The sequence below is a fragment of the Oncorhynchus nerka genome, linkage group LG15 (genome assembly GCF_034236695.1).
Source record: "Oncorhynchus nerka isolate Pitt River linkage group LG15, Oner_Uvic_2.0, whole genome shotgun sequence".
NCBI lineage: Eukaryota > Metazoa > Chordata > Actinopteri > Salmoniformes > Salmonidae > Oncorhynchus > Oncorhynchus nerka.
Genome location: NC_088410.1, coordinates 35,808,893 through 35,828,662, shown reverse-complemented (window position 1 = coordinate 35,828,662; position 19,770 = coordinate 35,808,893). Strand labels below are relative to the sequence as shown.

At 43.1% G+C, this 19,770-nt stretch overlaps 1 protein-coding gene across 1 annotated transcript in view; it reads left to right on the top strand.

Annotated features, from left to right (window-relative positions):
• LOC115142582 (regulatory-associated protein of mTOR) overlaps window positions 1–19,770 on the top strand; it is a 172,780-nt gene that overhangs the window by 81,733 nt on the left and 71,277 nt on the right. Inside the window, 1 exon segment of the mRNA XM_029682143.2 lies at window positions 18,814–18,873. Coding sequence (XP_029538003.2) covers window positions 18,814–18,873 — 60 coding nt within the window.

The window sequence follows — 19,770 nt, the reverse complement described above, 5'->3', positions numbered from 1 at the left end:
ATATTCGTAATAGTGGGATGCATTGGTGTATAATATTACCATTGGGGGAACAAGGACATTAATAGGCATATCATTCCAGAAAACTAGCAATACTCATTCTTTGGTTGATACATTAAACTGTTTTTGAAGTGGTCACTATACAGCTCTTGGTATTGGTTGCAAGTATATTGTGTCTTGTGTAAATTTCAAACCCAACATGTTATATTATCATGGCCACCTAATCCTTATTTGCCAATTGGCTCATTGGGCCACAACTTATCTGGAAAAAATAAATGTAGATATTTCTACAGCCTAGTCTCAAATTGCTTAAGGATTTGATAGTCTTATAGTAAAGGTATTAGATGGGCCATAACAAAGAATGATTTCCAATGCTAGAAATATCCATTATCAGCCCTGTCTCGATTTTAGTGAACTCTGCCTCTTTCTCTTTCTCCGTTCCATGCTGAAAGAGGCATGTGCTTCTCCCCTTAGCTATTTGCATTCAGCGCCGCAGTGAGAAAAACAGATGTGAAAGCTCACTAAGACAGGCTTACCTCGGCTTCCAAACCTGCATAAAATGCACCAAGGGAAGATGATGAAAGATGGGGATGAGATAGTGAGTACGAATATAGAGGGAGAGAGATTCCTTGCTCACCAGAGCAGAAGATCATCACTGATAGAGCACTGTCTTCAAGGGATTTTCCCCATGTTCAGATAGAGGGTGGCTATGGTAATGGAGGGGGAAAGGAGAAGAGCAGAGATGGTGAGAAGAAAGGAAAGGATGGAACAAGAGGGGATAAAAAGAAAGGGAAAGGAGAGAGGAGACGAAAGATTTGATGAGCTTGGAAAGAAGGGGAGAAGAGGGTTAAACAAGGAAAGGAAATTACGATAGTGATTCTTGAGGGACTCAGCATGTTTATCAGATGGTTAGGTGAATCTTTAAGCAAGACTCCTATTCTGCTGCCAACTCCTTGACAGGTGACTGCCTCAATATCATGCCACTTGGGCATCGTGTGTTTTTTTGCTAAGGAAGCTAAGTTCTCACACATGTAAACACAGACACACACACATATAACAGAAAAATAAAGCGTGTGTGTGTGAGAGAGAGCCCTTCCCTCCTGGAAACTGAGACAGCCTTTCCTGTCACCTCTAGTAGCTTGTCATTATCTATGATGTTGTGAGTGACACTACACCTTCAAAAGGCACATCACTGATAAATTCTGAATGAAAATGTGTCAGCAAACTAACTAATTCTCTCTGTCCTCACATCTCCTTTGTCAATAGGGGGAAGGAGGAAACATGGGAGGAGGGTGTAACACACACGGAGTATAATGTAAATGTAGCTGTTGTCCCGTCTCTGTGGTGACTTCACAATGGGGAAGCAAAGCATTGTGTAACCTCACATGTTCAATCAATCAAGTGTATTTCGCAGAGACTGCTTCTCCAATGTCATGGTGACGTTGCCTAGATAAGCACAGAAACTCCTCGTCGGGTCTAACGGTCGTCTTGCGCTGAACTGCTCATGTGCAGGCTGTCAAACCAGTCACTCCTTTGAAAAGTTGTTTTTGACAAAAATGGAAACGTGTCAGTTTGTCACTTTCACGAGATTGTATAAATAACATGGTCATCTACTTAAGCCATTGGCTCCAATCTAGGTTGTGCCTTCCTTAGCCTACCTTTTAGGAGTGTGAAGATTTTCAGACAGAAATATGGACGATCAATATTTATTTCTACGAAATGTAGTAAACTATAGCCTAATCATATTTAGGAAGTACATTTCCTTGGAAAGATAACTGCCCCGTGGTTCTCCGCCCGTGCATAGGCTATTGCCTACTCTATTAAATTGAGACCACACGCACACCTGATCTCGCAGGTGTGTGTGTGTGGAAGCAGCAAGAATGATGACAACACTTGCTACATTTTGAAAGAGGATACAGCCTACACTACATGACCAAAAGTATATGGATATGCTCGTCGAACATCTCATTCCAAAATCATGGGCATTAACCTGTTGCGACAAGCAATCCCGTATCCGGGATCTTAAGTATAGCCTCAAGCTCATTAGCATAACGCAACGCTAACTATTCATGAAAATCGCAAATGAAATGAAATAAATATATTGGCTCTCAAGCTTAGCCTTTTGTTAACAACACTGTCATCTCAGATTTTCAAAATATGCTTTTCAACCATAGCAAAACAAACATTTGTGTAAGAGTATTGATAGCTAGCATATAGCATTAAGCCTAGCATTCAACAGGCAACATTTTCACAAAAACAAGAAAAGCATTCAAATAAAATAATTTACCTTTGAAGAACTTCTAATGTTTTCAATGAGGAGACTCTCAGTTAGATAGCAAATGTTCAGTTTTTCCAAAAAGATTATTTGTGTAGGAGAAATCGCTCCGTTTTGTTCATCACGTTTGGCTGAGAAAACCCCCCGAAAATTCAGTCATTAAAATGCGAACTTCTTTCCAAATTAACTCCATAATATCGACAGAAACATGGCAAACGTTGTTTAGAATCAATCCGCAAGGTGTTTTTCACATATCTATTTGATGATAAGTCACTCGTGGCAGTTTTAGTTTCTCCTCTCTTCAAAATGGAAACATGCACGCACCTGGAGATTACGCAATAGTTTCGACGGAGGACACCGAGCGGACACCTGGTAAATGTAGTCTCTTATGGTCAATCTTCCAATGATATGCCTACAAATACGTCACAATGCTGCAGACACCTTGGGGAAACGACAGTGTAGGCCCATTTCTTGCGCATTCACAGCCATATAAGGAGACATTGGAACAAAGCGCCTCCAAAATCTGGGGCATTTCCTGTTTGAAATGTAATCTTGGTTTCACCTGTAGCATCAGTTCTGTGGCACTCACAGATAATATATTTGCAGATTTGGAAACGTCAGCGTTTTTTTCCCCAAATCTGTCAATTATATGCATAGTCAAGCATCTTTTCGTGACAAAATATCTTGTTTAAAACGGGAACGTTTCTCATCCAAAAATGTTAATAGCGCCCCCGAATGCATAACTGGTTAATATGGAGTCCCCCCCCCCCCCTTGCTGCTATATAAGTTTATCTATATTTCCATGCATAACACTTAAATTTTCATCAACATTTATAATGAGAATTTCTGTGAATTCACGTGGCTCTCTGCAATATCACTGCATGTTTTGGAACAACTGAACATAACACGCCAATGTAAAATAAGATTTTTGAATGATTTGTATTTATCCATTTTAAGTTCTACTCAGTAGAGGGTAAGTACATTCAGCATTGCTGTTCTCTATCTAGCTATATGTTTTGCTTCCAAATTGCCTTACCTGAATATGAACTTTACCAAACAAAACATGTATTGTGTAACATGGAAAAATGGTGATTCATTTTTGGCTGGAAAAATGGCTGTGTTTTTCTGTGAGTTGGTGGTGACCTAGCATAGTCGTTTGTGGAGCTTTCGCTGTAAAGCATTTTTGAAATCCGACACTGTGGCTGGATTAACGAGAATTGTATCTTCAAAATGGTGACTAATACTTGTATGTTTGAGAAATTTGAATTATGAGATTTCTGATTTGTATTTGGCGCCCTGCAATTTCATTGGCTGTTGGCGAGGGGTTCCGCTCGACAGGTTAACAAACTATAGTTTTGGCAAGTCGGTTAGGACATCTACTTTGCATGACATGTCATTCTTCCAACAATTGTTTACAGACAGATTATTTAACTTATAATTCACTGTATAAAAATTCCAGTGGGTCAGAAGTTCACATACACCAAGTTGACTGTGCCTTTAAACAACTTGGAAAATTCCAGAAAATTATGTCATGGCTTTAGAAGCTTCTGATAGGCTAATTGACATAATTTCAGTCAATTGGAGGTGCGCCTGTGGATGTATATCAAGGCCTACCTTCAAACTCAGTGCATCTTTTCTTGACATCATGGGAAAATCAAAAGAAATCAGCCAAGACCTTGTAGACCTCCACAATTCTGGTTCATCCTTGGGAGCAATTTCCAAACGCCTGAAGGTACCACGTTCATCTGTACAAACAATAGTACGCAAGTATAAACACCATGGGACCGCGCAGCCGTCATACTGCTCAGGAAGGAAACACATTTTTGTCTCCTAGTGATGAACATACTTTGGTGCAAAAAGTGCAAATCAATTCCAGAACAACAGCAAAGGACCTTGTGAAGATGCTGGAGGAAACAGGTTCAAAAGTATTTATATCTACAGTATATCTACAGTAAAACGAGTCCTATATCGACATAACTTGGCCGCTTAGCAAAGAAGCCACTGCTCCAAACCGCCATAAAAAAAACAGACTACGGTTTGCAACTGCACATGGGGACAAAGATTGTACTTTTTGGAGAAATGTCCTCTGGTCTGATGAAACAAAAGTAAAACTGTTTGGCCATAATGACCATCGTTATGTTTGGAGGAAAAAGGGGGATGCTTGCAAGCTGAAGAACACCATCCCAACCGTGAAGCACAGGAGTGGCAGCATCATGTTGTGTGGGTGCTTTGCTGCAGGAGGGACTGGTGCACCTCACAAAATAGATGGCAACGTGAGGGTGGGAAATTGTGGATATATTGAAGCAACATCTCAAGACATCAGTCAGGAAGTTAAAGCTTGGTCACAAATGGGTCTTCCAAATGGACAATGACCCCAAGCATACTTCCAAAGTTGTGGCAAAATGGCTTAAGGACAACAAATTGAAGTTATTGGAGTGGCCATCACAAAGCCCTGACCTCAAGCCTATAGGAAATGTGTGGGCAGAACTGAAAGTGTGTGCGAACAAGGAGATCTACAAACCTGACTCAGTTACACTAGCTCTGTCAGGAGGAATGGTCCCAAATTCACCCAACTTATTGTGGGAAGCTTGTGGAAGGCTACCTGAAACGTTTGACTGAAGTTATACAATTTTTTAAAGGCAATGCTAACAAATACTAATTGAGATTATGTAAACTTCTGACCCACTGGGAATGTGATGAAAGAAATAAAAGCTGAAATAAATTATTCTGACAATTTACATTCTTTAAAAAAAGTGGTGATCCTAACTGACAGGGAATTGTTACGAGGATTAAATGTCAGGAATTGTGAAAAACTGATTTTAAATGTACTTGGCTAATGTGCATGTAAACTTCCGACTTCAACTGTATGTGTGTGCGTCTCTATGTATGTATGTCAAAGACGTATAAAGTTGTTAAAGTAGCAATAATGAATTAAAACGTAAATTACAGCGCCCGGAAAGCTCATTTATTTTAAAATCATGCAATGTGATTTTCTGGATTTTTGTTTTAGATTCCGTCTCACAGTTGAAGTGTACCTATGATAAAAATGTCAGACCACTACATGCTTTGTAAGTAGGAAACACTGCCGATTTTGCAGGTTATCAAATACTTGTTCTCCCCACTGTATATCCATGCATAGACTGGCAGAAATAACTACCCAGAAAAAATTGCATTTTATTTTTAATAACACATATTTGATGTGTCACGGGGTCACAACAACTCAAATTTTGTTTCATGTTTTTTCTTTTTACAAAAATGTCCTGCCTTACACTGACATTTTTTCAAAAACCTATTTAAATATCTTGAACTTCATCCTTTGAGATTTGTTTTTGTCTGAGTCAACAAAACAGTTTTTGTATTTTTAATATAAAATACTGGTTTTATACTGTATCACAATTTTGTTACCCTGAATGACACTTATCACTATGGCCCACAAATTTGAATTAAATGTGATTCCTTCAGCAATAAAACTAATGATCATTGATCATTGAATCTAATGAACTATTATTAGTAGCAGCAATAGTATTTTTCTTTGAGCTATTTTAAGTGTAAAACTGTAAAAAAACAGGATAAGATGTTTTAAAATGTGCAGGCTATCTGAACTTAACTTCCGTATGTGTGTGTGTGTGGACCCATACTCCACACACATAAAGAACATGGGTTTTACTATGCAACATAGTTTAACTGGCACGTGAGGTACAATTTACTTCACATAGGATTAAATCAGCATGGAACATTCCCAACAAAGCATTCATTAATAAACATTCCATAAACATTGTGCAAAAAACTGTAGTTTTGCTAAAAGTCAGCATGAAACACTGGATGTCTTTCTCAAAGTTATATTGCAATGCTTTGATACACCCTTGACTTTTTTTCCCCGAGTGGAGGAAGCAAGTGGTTGATTCGGTGTTTGAGATTGAGGCTCAAGGGATTACTCTAGTTCTGGAGTCCAGGACTCAGATGGTTGCTCCAGCTCTGGAGGTGCAGGTTCATGTTGTACTTGTGGAAGTTGTTCAGGGTGCTGCTCAAAAGAGTTTCCTTCAGTGGATACTGGAGGTAAGTTCATCACCACATTCATTTGTTTGATTTTTTTTCACGGCGCCGCCTCTTATTTAATACAACTGTTTCCCTTTTTTTCAGCATCAGTGTGTCATTGTATGGATCGGTGGATGACGGGGAATGATCTTCTCTGATAGCTTAAAAACGAAAATGTAATAGTTATGACACTGGCACAGAATAGGATTCCCATCCATTAAATGTTATTAGTAGTCTCTTAATAGTAGGCTATACAATGATAATACTTCATCAAAGTATAAAAGTTAAATCAACTCCCTCTGCCTTTCTCAAACATGTTTTGTTACATTTACATTGTTAATGTTAATAATGATGACATTACTATTATTTGCACCTGCGGCAACACTTTGCGTTGCATTATTACACAATTATTACATGCTAGTTAATGTTGTAATTATGCATTGCTACACAAACTGGTAAATTTCTATTCAATGCAGGTAGACAAAAGCAATTTCAAGATAAACAAAATAGCTATATAAAATGCCCATCAGACTACTTCAATTCAAACTTGTACAGTGGATTTTTCATAAAGTGCCCCAGCTATTAACTAATATAATTCATAATCCATTTTTAATCCATAATTGTGTAATATTATATTAACTAATATAATCCATCAGTTATACCTTAACTGCAGTGCAATAAAACATTAACTACAGTGTATTGTACAACTTAATGTTAAGTGTTATTCACCCAGCTTTATTTCCTATTATATCTTATTCTGTTGCTGACAGTAACTTGAAACCATGAAAACAATACCTCGCTTTTCTTCTGGATTGTCTTTCCTCCATAGCAACTGGATCTGCGTTAATGTTTTGTTTGTGCCGTACAGCCCTCTCCTTATTAGACAACCGCATCTACAGTATAAAGATAATGTACCTTGAAATGCCATAAAATAGTTTTAAAATGATAATATTCTGTATTCATACAAGTAAATTTGAATTGCATGATTAAATGTTGTAAACTAGTGAAAACATGGGATAACAAAGCTACTGTCCTTCAGCATAACGGGTGACATTGTGGTATAACAACTTTTGTTGTGCTGAAGGAAAAAAGCGTGATATGGATTTCATACATAAACATATTTAACAGGCAGTTCCTCGGCCACCTATATAAAGTAACCTTGACCTATGAAGATGATCCTTTTCATATTTAATATAGCTTTTATATATAACATTTATATATAACATTAAAAGTATGTTTTCTGTGTTGTGCGAAGAACAGGCATTTTTGTTACAAAGTTTACTAGAGGGTGAAAAGGTGAAATCATCAAATATTTTAGAGATTACCATCATGTGATATGCTTTTTACCTTTGTTATACTGAATGACATTGATGAAGCGCAGAAGTCCTGAAAAAAGTTATTAAATAATTTGTAGATGCAGTATGTCGCCCATTCTATATATTGTTGCAAACACTAACACAATTTTGCCATGGGTCTTCATTTATATTTTTAAATCACTTTTGTCATTAGAATTTTTACCCGAACAGTTACATTGAAGGACATTTTGACACTTTAAAGCTCAATAACTCTCTTAATTTAATAGTTTGCAACACAAATATTTCTGGGTCAAAAGAATGGAAAGAGTTGAATGATTTAGTATTATTTCTATGCATATCTTTTTATGTTAAATGAATGGCCTTCGGACACCAAATTTACTTTCAGTGTAAACCGTAATGACAAAAACCAGATATAAAGTATGTCGAAAAGATAATGGACCTATATATTTTAAAATAATATCATCTTTGAGAACTACCAATTACCAAAATAAAAGCTAGACAGTCAGGGAGAATTGAACATTCACCAAACAATGAATTTAGCAGTGTTGGTTTTATGTTTGAGCAAAATGCATAGAATTGCAGGAAATTTACTTGGGAGGGAGCTGCAATATGTAACTTCGGGCGACCCGACCAAATTTACATAGAAATGTGTGTTATAGATCTATTATTGTCATTGAAAGCAAGTCCAAGAATGGGTAGATCTATGTGCGCTATATCTATACTTCCAATTTGTAAGTTACATTTTTGGATTTTACTTTCGGTTTTGTACGCCAGCTTCAAACAGCTGAAAGAAAATGCAATATTTTTGGTTATGGAAAATATATTTCAGTGGTTTATTAGTGACGCAATGATTATCTACACTACACATGCTTTTTTTGTCACGTAAACTGGAATGAGGTGAACCATTTGACGTTTTGCAACCAGGAAATGGCGGTGCAATTTCTGCATAGTTTCTAACAGCTGTCATTCAAATACCATACAGCGCTCTGAAGCATGTTACAGGGCTGTAAATCATATAGCATGTTACAGTACAGTCACTGCGTTCCAATTTAGGTGCTTATCAATTACAAAATCTGCATTTTTTTTTACACATATACGGGAAAGGGCTACCAATCAGGAAGAGATCGGTACTGAAAGACCACTTCATTATCTGATCTCTTATTCTGGGAACTACAATACCCAGCTTACCCCTTTTCATCTCCTGCTAAAGTAGTAGTGTTGTAGTTTGAGGGGATATTTGGGTGTGTTTAGTTTTTTTCTATTAGTGTTTGGCATTGTTCGGAGTTCAGACAGTGACAATTCTTGCACAGTTCTAGTGTTAATCGAAAGTATTGGCAAGGTTTCTCACGCGCACACATGACGTACAGACATGTCAGTCTCACGTTTTTTTCTATCAATAGTGTAATATAGCTAATGGGTACGTCAAATCGCAGTTTCTGAGGCTGTGAGACTGGAGTAGATGTTTCCTTTGTCAATTTTTTTTTTCATGCTCAAAGGATCCATTATAGTGAGTGCGACGCATTAGCGTACAATAATACCATTGGGGTAGGAAGACATTTGATAGGCATATAATTCACATTTCTTTGCAATCTTCATTCTTTGGTTAAAGACATTAAATTGGGGTCTCAGTGGTACGTTTTCCTTTCATTATACATCTCTTGGCATTTGTTGCAAGTATATTGTCTTGGATAAATATTAGATGTTGGGTTTGAAATGATCATGGCCACCTAATCATTTGTTCCCAATTGGCTCATTTGACTTAACTTATTTTTTTAAATAAAGGTTAATGATGAAGTAATATAACAGTAGATAATATTTCTACAGCCAAGTCTCAAATTGCTTAAAGATTTGATAGTCTTATAGTAAAGGTATTAGATGGGTCATAACAAAATGATTTCCAATGCTAGAAATATCCATTATCATCCCTGTCTCGAGACTGCAGTGAACTCTGCCACTCTATCTCGCTCGCTCTCTCCCCCTTCCACGCTGAAAGAGACATGTGCTTCTCTCCTTAGCTAATCGCATTCAGCCCTGCAGGTTCACTAAGATGTGATGGCTTACCTCGGATTCCAAACCGGCAACACAAAAAAAAGCACAGAGGGAAGAGAATGAGAGGGAGGTGAGAAAAAACTAATATAGGAAGAGTGAGAGAGGCAGAAAGAGGGTTTCCTTGCTCACTAGAGCAGAAAATCATCTCTGATAGAGCACTGTCTTCAAGGGATTTCCCCGATGTTCAGATAGAGGGTGGCTATGGTAATGGAGGGGGAAAGGATAAGAGCAGAGATGGTGAGAAGAGAGGAAAGGATGGAACAAGAGGGGATAAAAAGAAAGGGAAAGGAGAGAGGAGACGAAAGATTTGATGAGCTTGGAAAGAAGGGGAGAAGAGGGTTAAACAAGGAAAGGAAATTACGATAGTGATTCTTGAGGGACTCAGCATGCTTATCAGATAGTTAGGAGCCAGCCTCGTGTGACTGTGAGGAGCTGAGAAGCACCATATTCCTGAATCTTTAATCAGGACTCCTGTTCTGCTGCCAACACCGTGACAGGTGACTGCCTCAATATCCTGGAACTTTGGAGATTCCGCACACTCTACTCATGCCAACCCCACCCCCTGGGCATTGTGTGTGTGTTTTAGCTAAGGTCTCACTCTCACCAAGCACACACCGACATACTCAGTCACACACACAAATAACAGAAAAAGAAAGCACAAAAATGTGTGTGTGCACGTGAGACCTTAGCTTCCCTCTTGAAAACTTGGGACAGCCTTTCCAGTAACCTCAAGTATCTTCTCATCATCTATGATGCTTTGCATTACGGTACACCTTCAAGAGGCAAAACGCTGATAAATTCTGAATGAAAATGTGTCAGCACGGAGCTGCATTATCCTGTCTTAGATTCCTTTCGTTTGCCAAGATATCCCATGACACACCAATGTTTAAAGCTAAAACAGCTCATTCTCTCGGTTCTCACATCTCCTTAGCCTATAGGGGGAAGGAGGAAACATGTGAGGAGGGTGTAACACACACACACTTCCTGTACGATCGCTGGAGCGTGGACACAACGCTAGTGTCCCACCTGGCCAACATCCAGTGAGATTGCAAAGATTGCAGAGTGTCAAATACAGAAATACTCATTATAATAAATCAGGAAAGATGCAACTATTTTACATAGGTTTAAAGATGAACTTCTTGTGAATCCAACCACTGTGTCAGATTTCAAAAATGCTTTACGGCGAAAGCATACCTTACGATTATTTTAAAACATAGCCCAGCAGACAAATCATTACAAACAGTAACCAGCCAAGTAGAAGAGTTACACAAGTCAGAAATAGAGATAAAATTAATCACTTACCTTTGATCTTCATATGGTTGCACACCTGCTCGCCTGCCAAATAAATTCTGTTATATTCAGACACTATTTTAACAGATTTGGAAACTTGAGTGTTTTCTATCAAAATCTACCAATTATATGCATATCCTATCTTCTGGGCCTGAGTAGAAGACAGTTTAATTTGGGCACGCTTTTCATCCAAAATTCCAAATGCTGCCCCCTACCCTAGAGAAGTTAACCTCATGTTCTATTTCCCTTTGGTACTATTGTACATTCCGCGTTGTTTCAACACACCTAAACAGGAATGTAATGGGCACAGGAATAAGTTTTACCCCATAAAACCTAATACAGCAGAATACTTTAACTGCCTCAGACTACCTTGAAGGCCCTGTGCTAAAACACATCGCCGTTCTGAATACATCTCTGCGTTTTATAAGTTCTATAGCAATGCATAGACCTTTTGAAATAAATTACATATATTTTCTTCCAACCCGAGTGCCTTGAACCAGATCCGTTAATATACATATACGGCTCTGCCCTCGAACCATAGAAATGAATGAAGATAGGTTATGCCTTGAACATCCTTGAGACGTAAGCTCTGAACCTACTGTGACTGTTTCTCTGTCTGAATAACCACCTAGCTTCTAATAGTGTAGATCTCAAACATTAAGAGGAATCCACAGCTTAGGGCAGCAGAGTAGAACATTATATACAGGTAACCGCCAAAATAAAGGAAACACTTGAGTAAATGAGGGATATAAGTATATTGAAAGCAGGCTTCCACACAGATGGAATTCCTGTGTTAATTAAGCAATTAACATGTCATCATTCTTAGGGTCATGTATAAAAATGCCCAGTTGCCCATTATTTTGGCTACCATGGCTAGAATAAGAGATCAGTGACTTTGAAAGAGGGGTCTTAAAGGAGCGTAGGGGGTTTACATTTACATTTAACATTTAAGTCATTTAGCAGACGCTCTTATCCAGAGCGACTTACAAATTGGTGCTTTCACCTTATGACATCCAGTGGAACAGCCACTTTACAATAGTGCATCTAGGTCTTTTAGGGGGGTGAGAAGGATTACTTTATCCTATCCTAGGTATTCCTTAAAGAGGTGGGGTTTCAGGTGTCTCCGGAAGGTGGTGATTGACTCCGCTGTCCTGGCGTCGTGAGGGAGTTTGTTCCACCATTGGGGGGCCAGAGCAGCGAACAGTTTTGACTGGGCTGAGCGGGAACTGTACTTCCTCAGTGGTAGGGAGGCGAGCAGGCCAGAGGTGGATGAACGCAGTGCCCTTGTTTGGGTGTAGGGCCTGATCAGAGCCTGGAGGTACTGAGGTGCCGTTCCCCTCACAGCTCCGTAGGCAAGCACCATGGTCTTGTAGCGGATGCGAGCTTCAACTGGAAGCCAGTGGAGAGAGCGGAGGAGCGGGGTGACGTGAGAGAACTTGGGAAGGTTGAACACCAGACGGGCTGCGGCGTTCTGGATGAGTTGTAGGGGTTTAATGGCACAGGCAGGGAGCCCAGCCAACAGCGAGTTGCAGTAATCCAGACGGGAGATGACAAGTGCCTGGATTAGGACCTGCGCCGCTTCCTGTGTGAGGCAGGGTCGTACTCTGCGGATGTTGTAGAGCATGAACCTACAGGAACGGGCCACCGCCTTGATGTTATTTGAGAACGACAGGGTGTTGTCCAGGATCACGCCAAGGTTCTTAGCGCTCTGGGACGAGGACACGATGGAGTTGTCAACCGTGATGGCGAGATCATGGAACGGGCAGTCCTTCCCGGGAGGAAGAGCAGCTCCGTCTTGCCGAGGTTCAGCTTGAGGTGATGATCCGTCATCCACACTGATATGTCTGCCAGACATGCAGAGATGCGATTCGCCACCTGGTCGTCAGAAGGGGGAAAGGAGAAGATTAATTGTGTGTCGTCTGCATAGCAATGATAGGAGAGACCATGTGAGGTTATGACAGAGCCAAGTGACTTGGTGTATAGCGAGAATAGGAGAGGGCCTAGAACAGAGCCCTGGGGGACACCAGTGGTGAGAGCACGTGGTGAGGAGACGGATTCTCGCCACGCCACCTGGTAGGAGCGACCTGTCAGGTAGGACGCAATCCAAGCGTGGGCCGCGCCGGAGATGCCCAACTCGGAGAGGGTGGAGAGGAGGATCTGATGGTTCACAGTATCGAAGGCAGCCGATAGGTCTAGAAGGATGAGAGCAGAGGAGAGAGAGTTAGCTTTAGCAGTGCGGAGCGCCTCCGTGATACAGAGAAGAGCAGTCTCAGTTGAATGACTAGTCTTGAAACCTGACTGATTTGGATCAAGAAGGTCATTCTGAGAGAGATAGCGGGAGAGCTGGCCAAGGACGGCACGTTCAAGAGTTTTGAAGAGAAAAGAAAGAAGGGATACTGGTCTGTAGTTGTTGACATCGGAGGGATCGAGTGTAGGTTTTTCAGAAGGGGTGCAACTCTCGCTCTCTTGAAGACGGGAGGGACGTAGCCAGCGGTCAGGGATGAGTTGATGAGCGAGGTGAGGTAAGGGAGAAGGTCACCGGAGATGGTCTGGAGAAGAGAGGAGGGGATAGGGTCAAGCGGGCAGGTTGTTGGGCGGCCGGCCGTCACAAGACGCGAGATGTCATCTGGAGAGAGAGGGGAGAAAGAGGTCAGAGCACAGGGTAGGGCAGTGTGAGCAGAACCAGCGGTGTCGTTTGACTTAGCAAACGAGGATCGGATGTCGTCGACCTTCTTTTCAAAATGGTTGACGAAGTCATCTGCAGAGAGGGAGGAGGGGGGGGGGGAGGATGATTCAAGAGGGAGGAGAAGGTGGCAAAGAGCTTCCTAGGGTTAGAGGCAGATGCTTGGAATTTAGAGTGGTAGAAAGTGGCTTTAGCAGCAGAGACAGAGGAGGAAAATGTAGAGAGGGAGTGAAAGGATGCCAGGTCCGCAGGGAGGCGAGTTTTCCTCCATTTCCGCTCGGCTGCCCGGAGCCCTGTTCTGTGAGCTCGCAATGAGTCGTCGAGCCACGGAGCGGGAGGGGAGGACCGAGCCGGCCTGGAGGATAGGGGACATAGAGAGTCAAAGGATGCAGAAAGGGAGGAGAGGAGGGTTGAGGAGGCAGAATCAGGAGATAGGTTGAAGGTTTGAGCAGAGGGAAGAGATGATAGGATGGAAGAGGAGAGAGTAGCGGGGGAGAGAGAGCGAAGGTTGGGACGGCGCGATACCATCTGAGTAGGGGCAGTGTGGGAAGTGTTGGATGAGAGCGAGAGGGAAAAGGATACAAGGTAGTGGTCGGAGACTTGGAGGGGAGTTGCAATGAGGTTAGTAGAAGAACAGCATCTAGTAAAGATGAGGTCGAGCGTATTGCCTGCCTTGTGAGTAGGGGGGAAGGTGAGAGGGTGAGGTCAAAAGAGGAGAGGAGGGAAAGAAGGAGGCAGAGAGGAATGAGTCAAAGGTAGACGTGGGGAGGTTAAAGTCGCCCAGAACTGTGAGAGGTGAGCCGTCCTCAGGAAAGGAGCTTATCAAGGCATCAAGCTCATTGATGAACTCTCCGAGGAACCTGGAGGGCGATAAATGATAAGGATGTTAAGCTTGAAAGGGCTGGTAACTGTGACAGCATGGAATTCAAAGGAGGCGATAGACAGATGGGTAAGGGAGAAAGAGAGAATGACCACTTGGGAGAGATGAGGATCCCGGTGCCACCACCCCGCTGACCAGAAGCTCTCGGGGTGTGCGAGAGCACGTGGGCGGACGAAGAGAGAGCAGTAGGAGTAGCGGTGTTGTCTGTGGTGATCCATGTTTCCGTCAGAGCCAAGAAGTCGAGGGACTGGAGGGAGGCATAGGCTGAGATGAACTCTGCCTTGTTGGCCGCAGATCGGCAGTTCCAGAGGCTACCGGAGACCTGGAACTCCACGTGGGTCGTGCGCGCTGGGACCACCAGATTAGGTGGCCGCGGCCATGCGGTGTGGAGCGTTTGTATGGTCTGTGCAGAGAGGAGAGAACAGGGATAGACAGACACATAGTTGACAGGCTAGAGAAGAGGCTACGCTAATGCAGAGGAGATTGGAATGACAAGTGGACTACACGTCTCGAATGTTCTGAAAGTTAAGCTTACGTAGCAAGAATCTAATTGACTAAAATGATTAAAATGATACAGTACTGCTGGGGTAGGCTAGCTGCGTTGTTGACACTACCCTAATCAAGTCGTACCGTTGAGTGTGAAGTTTCTACAATGCTGCTTTTCGGGAGCTAGCTGGCTAGCTAGCAGTGTTGGTTACGTTACGTTGCGTTAGGAGAACGACAATAGCTGGCTAGCTAACCTAGAAAATCGCTCTAGACTACACAATTATCTTTGAAACAAAGACGGCTATGTAGCTAGCTATGTAGCTAGCTACGATCAAACAAATCACACCGTTGGGACTGTAATGAAATGAAATGAAAATGTGATACTACCTGTGGAGCGAGCGGAATGCGACCGGAATGCGAAAGTTCTATTCAGTAGACGTTGGCTGGCTATTGGCTAGCTAGGAGTGTCTCCTACGTTAAGGACGACAAAATAGCTGGCTAGCTAACCTCGGTGAATTAAGATAATCACTCTAAGACTACACACTCTAAACTACACAATTATCTTGGATACGAAGACAGCAAAGACAACTATGTAGCTAGCTAATACTACACTAATCAAGTCGTTCAGTTGAGTGTGATAGTTACTACAGTGCTACGGTAGACGGTGAACGTGTTGGGCAGATAGGAGACGACGAAATACGATAATTACGCAATTATCTTTGATACAACGACGACTATGTAGCTAGCTAAGAAGAAATTGCTAAGATTAGACAAATCAGACCGTTGTACTATAATGAAATGTAATGAAAAAGTTATACAACCTGCAGACCGAAGCGCGGATGCGACCGGCTCGCTCCAACCCGGAAGTGTCACCAGATCTCAACCCAATTGAACACTAATGTGAGATTCTGGAGCGGCGCTTGAGACTGCGCTTTCCACCACCATCAGCAAAACACCAAATTATGTATTTTTTTTGTGAAAGAATGGTGTTGCATGCATCCCTCTGAAAGTTGCAGAAACATGTAGAATCTATGCCATGGTGCATTGAAGCTGTTCTGACTCGTGGTGGCCCAACGCCCTATTAAGACACTTTATGTTGGGGTTTCCTTTATTTTAGCAGTATATTATACAGCAATAGCAAGGAGCCAACAGTCAGCTAATTAGTGTTTTGTTAATTATTGCTGCTAATGTCAGTGTATCGATGAGGGAGAGCAAGGGAAAGGATGGAGCGGGAAGACTGAGAGAAAGGATGGAGTTGGGAGACAGAAGAAAGGATGGAGCGGGGAGACGGAAGATGGAGCGGAGAGACGGAAGGGAAAGGATGGAGCGGAGAGACGGAAGAGAAAGGATGGAGCGGAGAGACTGAAGAGAAAGGATGGAGTGGAGAGACGGAAGAGGGAAAGGATGGAGCGGAGAGACGGAAGAGGGAAAGGATGGAGCGGAGAGACGGAAGAGGGAAAGGATGGAGCGGAGAGACGGAAGAGGGAAAGGATGGCGCGGAGAGACTGAAGAGGGAAAGGATGGAGCGGAGAGACGGAAGAGGGAAAGGATGGAGCGGAGAGACGGAAGAGGGAAAGGATGGAGCGGAGAGACTGAAGAGGGAAAGGATGGAGCGGAGAGACGGAAGAGGATGGAGCGGAGAGACGGAAGAGGGAAAGGATGGAGCGGAGAGACGGAAGAGGGAAAGGATGGAGCGGAGAGACTGAAGAGGGAAAGGATGGAGCGGAGAGACGGAAGAGGGAAAGGATGGAGCGGAGAGACGGAGCGGAGAGACGGAAGAGGGAAAGGATGGAGCGGAGAGACGGAAGAGGGAAAGGATGGAGCGGAGAGACGGAAGAGGGAAAGGATGGAGCGGAGAGACGGAAGAGGGAAAGGATGGAGCGGAGAGACGGAAGAGGGAAAGGATGGAGCGGAAGGAAGAGGAAAGGATGGAGCGGAGAGACGGAAGAGGGAAAGGATGGAGCGGAGAGACGGAAGAGGGAAAGGATGGAGCGGAGAGACGGAAGAGGGAAAGGATGGAGGGAGAGACGGAAGAGGGAAAGGATGGCGCGGAGAGACGGAAGAGGGAAAGGATGGCGCGGAGAGACGGAAGAGGGAAAGGATGGCGCGGAGAGACGGAAGAGGGAAAGGATGGAGCGGAGAGACGGAAGAGGGAAAGGATGGAGCGGAGAGACGGAAGAGGGAAAGGATGGAGCGGAGAGACGGAAGAGGGAAAGGATGGAGCGGAGAGACGGAAGAGGGAAAGGATGGAGCGGAGAGACGGAAGGATGGAGCGGAGAGACGGAAGAGGGAAAGGATGGAGCGGAGAGACGGAAGAGGGAAAGGATGGAGCGGAGAGACGGAAGGATGGAGCGGGGAGACGGAAGAGAGGAAGGAATTAGAGGATAGAAGGAGAAAAGGACAGGAGAAGGGAAGCAGACGGTGAAGGAGAGCCAAAAAATAGGGGGATATAGAGAATTGGAAACTTGGTACACGATGAGGACTTGGTGTTGGGAAACGTGTCAAATGGAGAGTGGGAGTGGAGGGCAGACTGAGGGAGTTGGGAGACATGCACATTCAGAATGATAGGGGAGAGGGAGCAAGAGAATTGAAATTGAAGGAGAGAGCCGCATAGAGGGAAAGATGGAGACAGAGGGAGTCTGGGGAGGACTCATTGGGGGATGTAATGAGCTGTAGCAGACAGTCGGCTCCAAGGGGACCAACAGAGAAGCTCCGCTCCTCCCTCTACGACCAAGTTTGTGCTCCCACCGAGAGGTAGCCGTCGCGCACACAAGACCCCACACACATTCCTCACTCTCTCTCGTTCTCTCTCTCTCTCCCAAGCACTTAGGCACAGACAGTCACATGGATCCCCAGTACCACTCCACAAGTTCTCTCTGCTCCACTTCTCTCTCTAGTACAGTATGTCCTCTGACACCCTTCTCCATCTCTTCTCTGTTTGTTTTGGCTGTGGATCAATGTCTCCTCCTGCTTCTCTATCTCTCGTTCTGTCTACATGGCCTTGTCTCTATTCATGTTCCATGTCCTGTTTGAGAAGACTCTCGTGTGCCACTTTGACATCTGTCCTAAAAGTTCATTACCACAACAAACACAGAGGGAGATCTGAATGTAATGGCCACCTGAGGTTTGTTGTGGGGAGTTATTACACTGTGTTAGTTTGGACTTTGTCTGGGTACATGCTTGAATGTCCAGATGAGAACACGTGTGCTGGACAGCTGGTGGTGAGGTTCTGCCTAATTCAAGCATTGGATTTGTGTAACGCATGCGCGCCCGAGTGCACGCTCACAGAATACACACACACACCCCCCCACACACACACAATCCCCACACCTGTGTTCCCCTTGATAATAATGACTAAGCCCTATCTGAGATCTCAAACCAGCTGCTATATTTGCTGCCTCAGCAGTGCTATATCGTGCCTTGCCTCTCCTCTACCTTTAAACATCACCCTGCTGGGAACGCACTGGACCTGCTACCAGCCGGGCCTGTCCAAGCACGATAATACCCTCTTCACTGTGGGAGTCACAGTGCGGTCCAAATAGACCTGGATGTACCCTGCGTGTATCCCTTTGTGACCTGACCCTCACCTTATGCAATGTAATTGAAAGTTACTTATTGTTTCTGTGACAGCAAAAACAAAATTCACTGTGAAAACAAACATATTTCTTTGTGGTTGACACTGCTGTGCTTCCACACATACTGTCTGGAAACGTTCAGCGTTTTACAGATGAAACATTTTTATAGCACTTTTGTTTGCTTTCTTGCTGCCCTGATTGGTCTGGATCTCTGTTTGTGCCCCCAGGTTTTGCATGCAGAAAAGTGCCAAGCTGGTGCCAGGAGTGACGTTGGACCTCATTGAGAAGTAAGTACTGCTGTGGTAACTCTCCCGCTTTCATTTCTGCTTTCTTTACTTTATATTGCTTTTCTTTTGTTCTTTCAGCGAGTAGTGTAGTTTGGACCAATTTAAAGCCCTACTTTTTCTTTTGTAAAGATCTGTTGTTTTTTTATGGATGGATTTGAGTATGTTCTTGTTGTGAGTGATACAAATATGCCAGATAAAAGGACGTACAGATTCAATTCCACTCGTTTTGAGAACACAAGGCAGCTTACAGCACCTAGAGCTCTCTCTACCCCAACTACACAGAGAGACTACGTTCACACGCTCACATAACAGGAAAACAACAGACTACGTTCACACGCTCACATAACAGGAAAACAAGACAGAGAGACTACGTTCACACGCTCACATAACAGGAAAACAACAGACTACGTTCACACGCTCACATAACAGGAAAACAACAGACTACTTTCACACGCTCACATAACAGGAAAACAACAGACTACGTTCACACGCTCACATAACAGGAAAACAAGACAGAGAGACTACGTTCACACGCTCACAACAGGAAAACAACAGACTACGTTCACACGCTCACATAACAGGAAAACAAGACCGAGAGACTACGTTCACACGCTCACATAACAGAAAAACAAGACCGAGAGACTACGTTCACACGCTCACATAACAGAAAAACAAGACAGAGAGACTACGTTCACACGCTCACATAACAGAAAAACAAGACAGAGAGACTGTTCACACGCTCACATAACAGAAAAACAAGACAGAGAGACTACGTTCACACGCTCACATAACAGAAAAACAACAGACTACTTTCACACGCTCACATAACAGAAAAACAACAGACTACTTTCACACGCTCACATAACAGAAAAACAAGACGGAGACTACGTTCACACG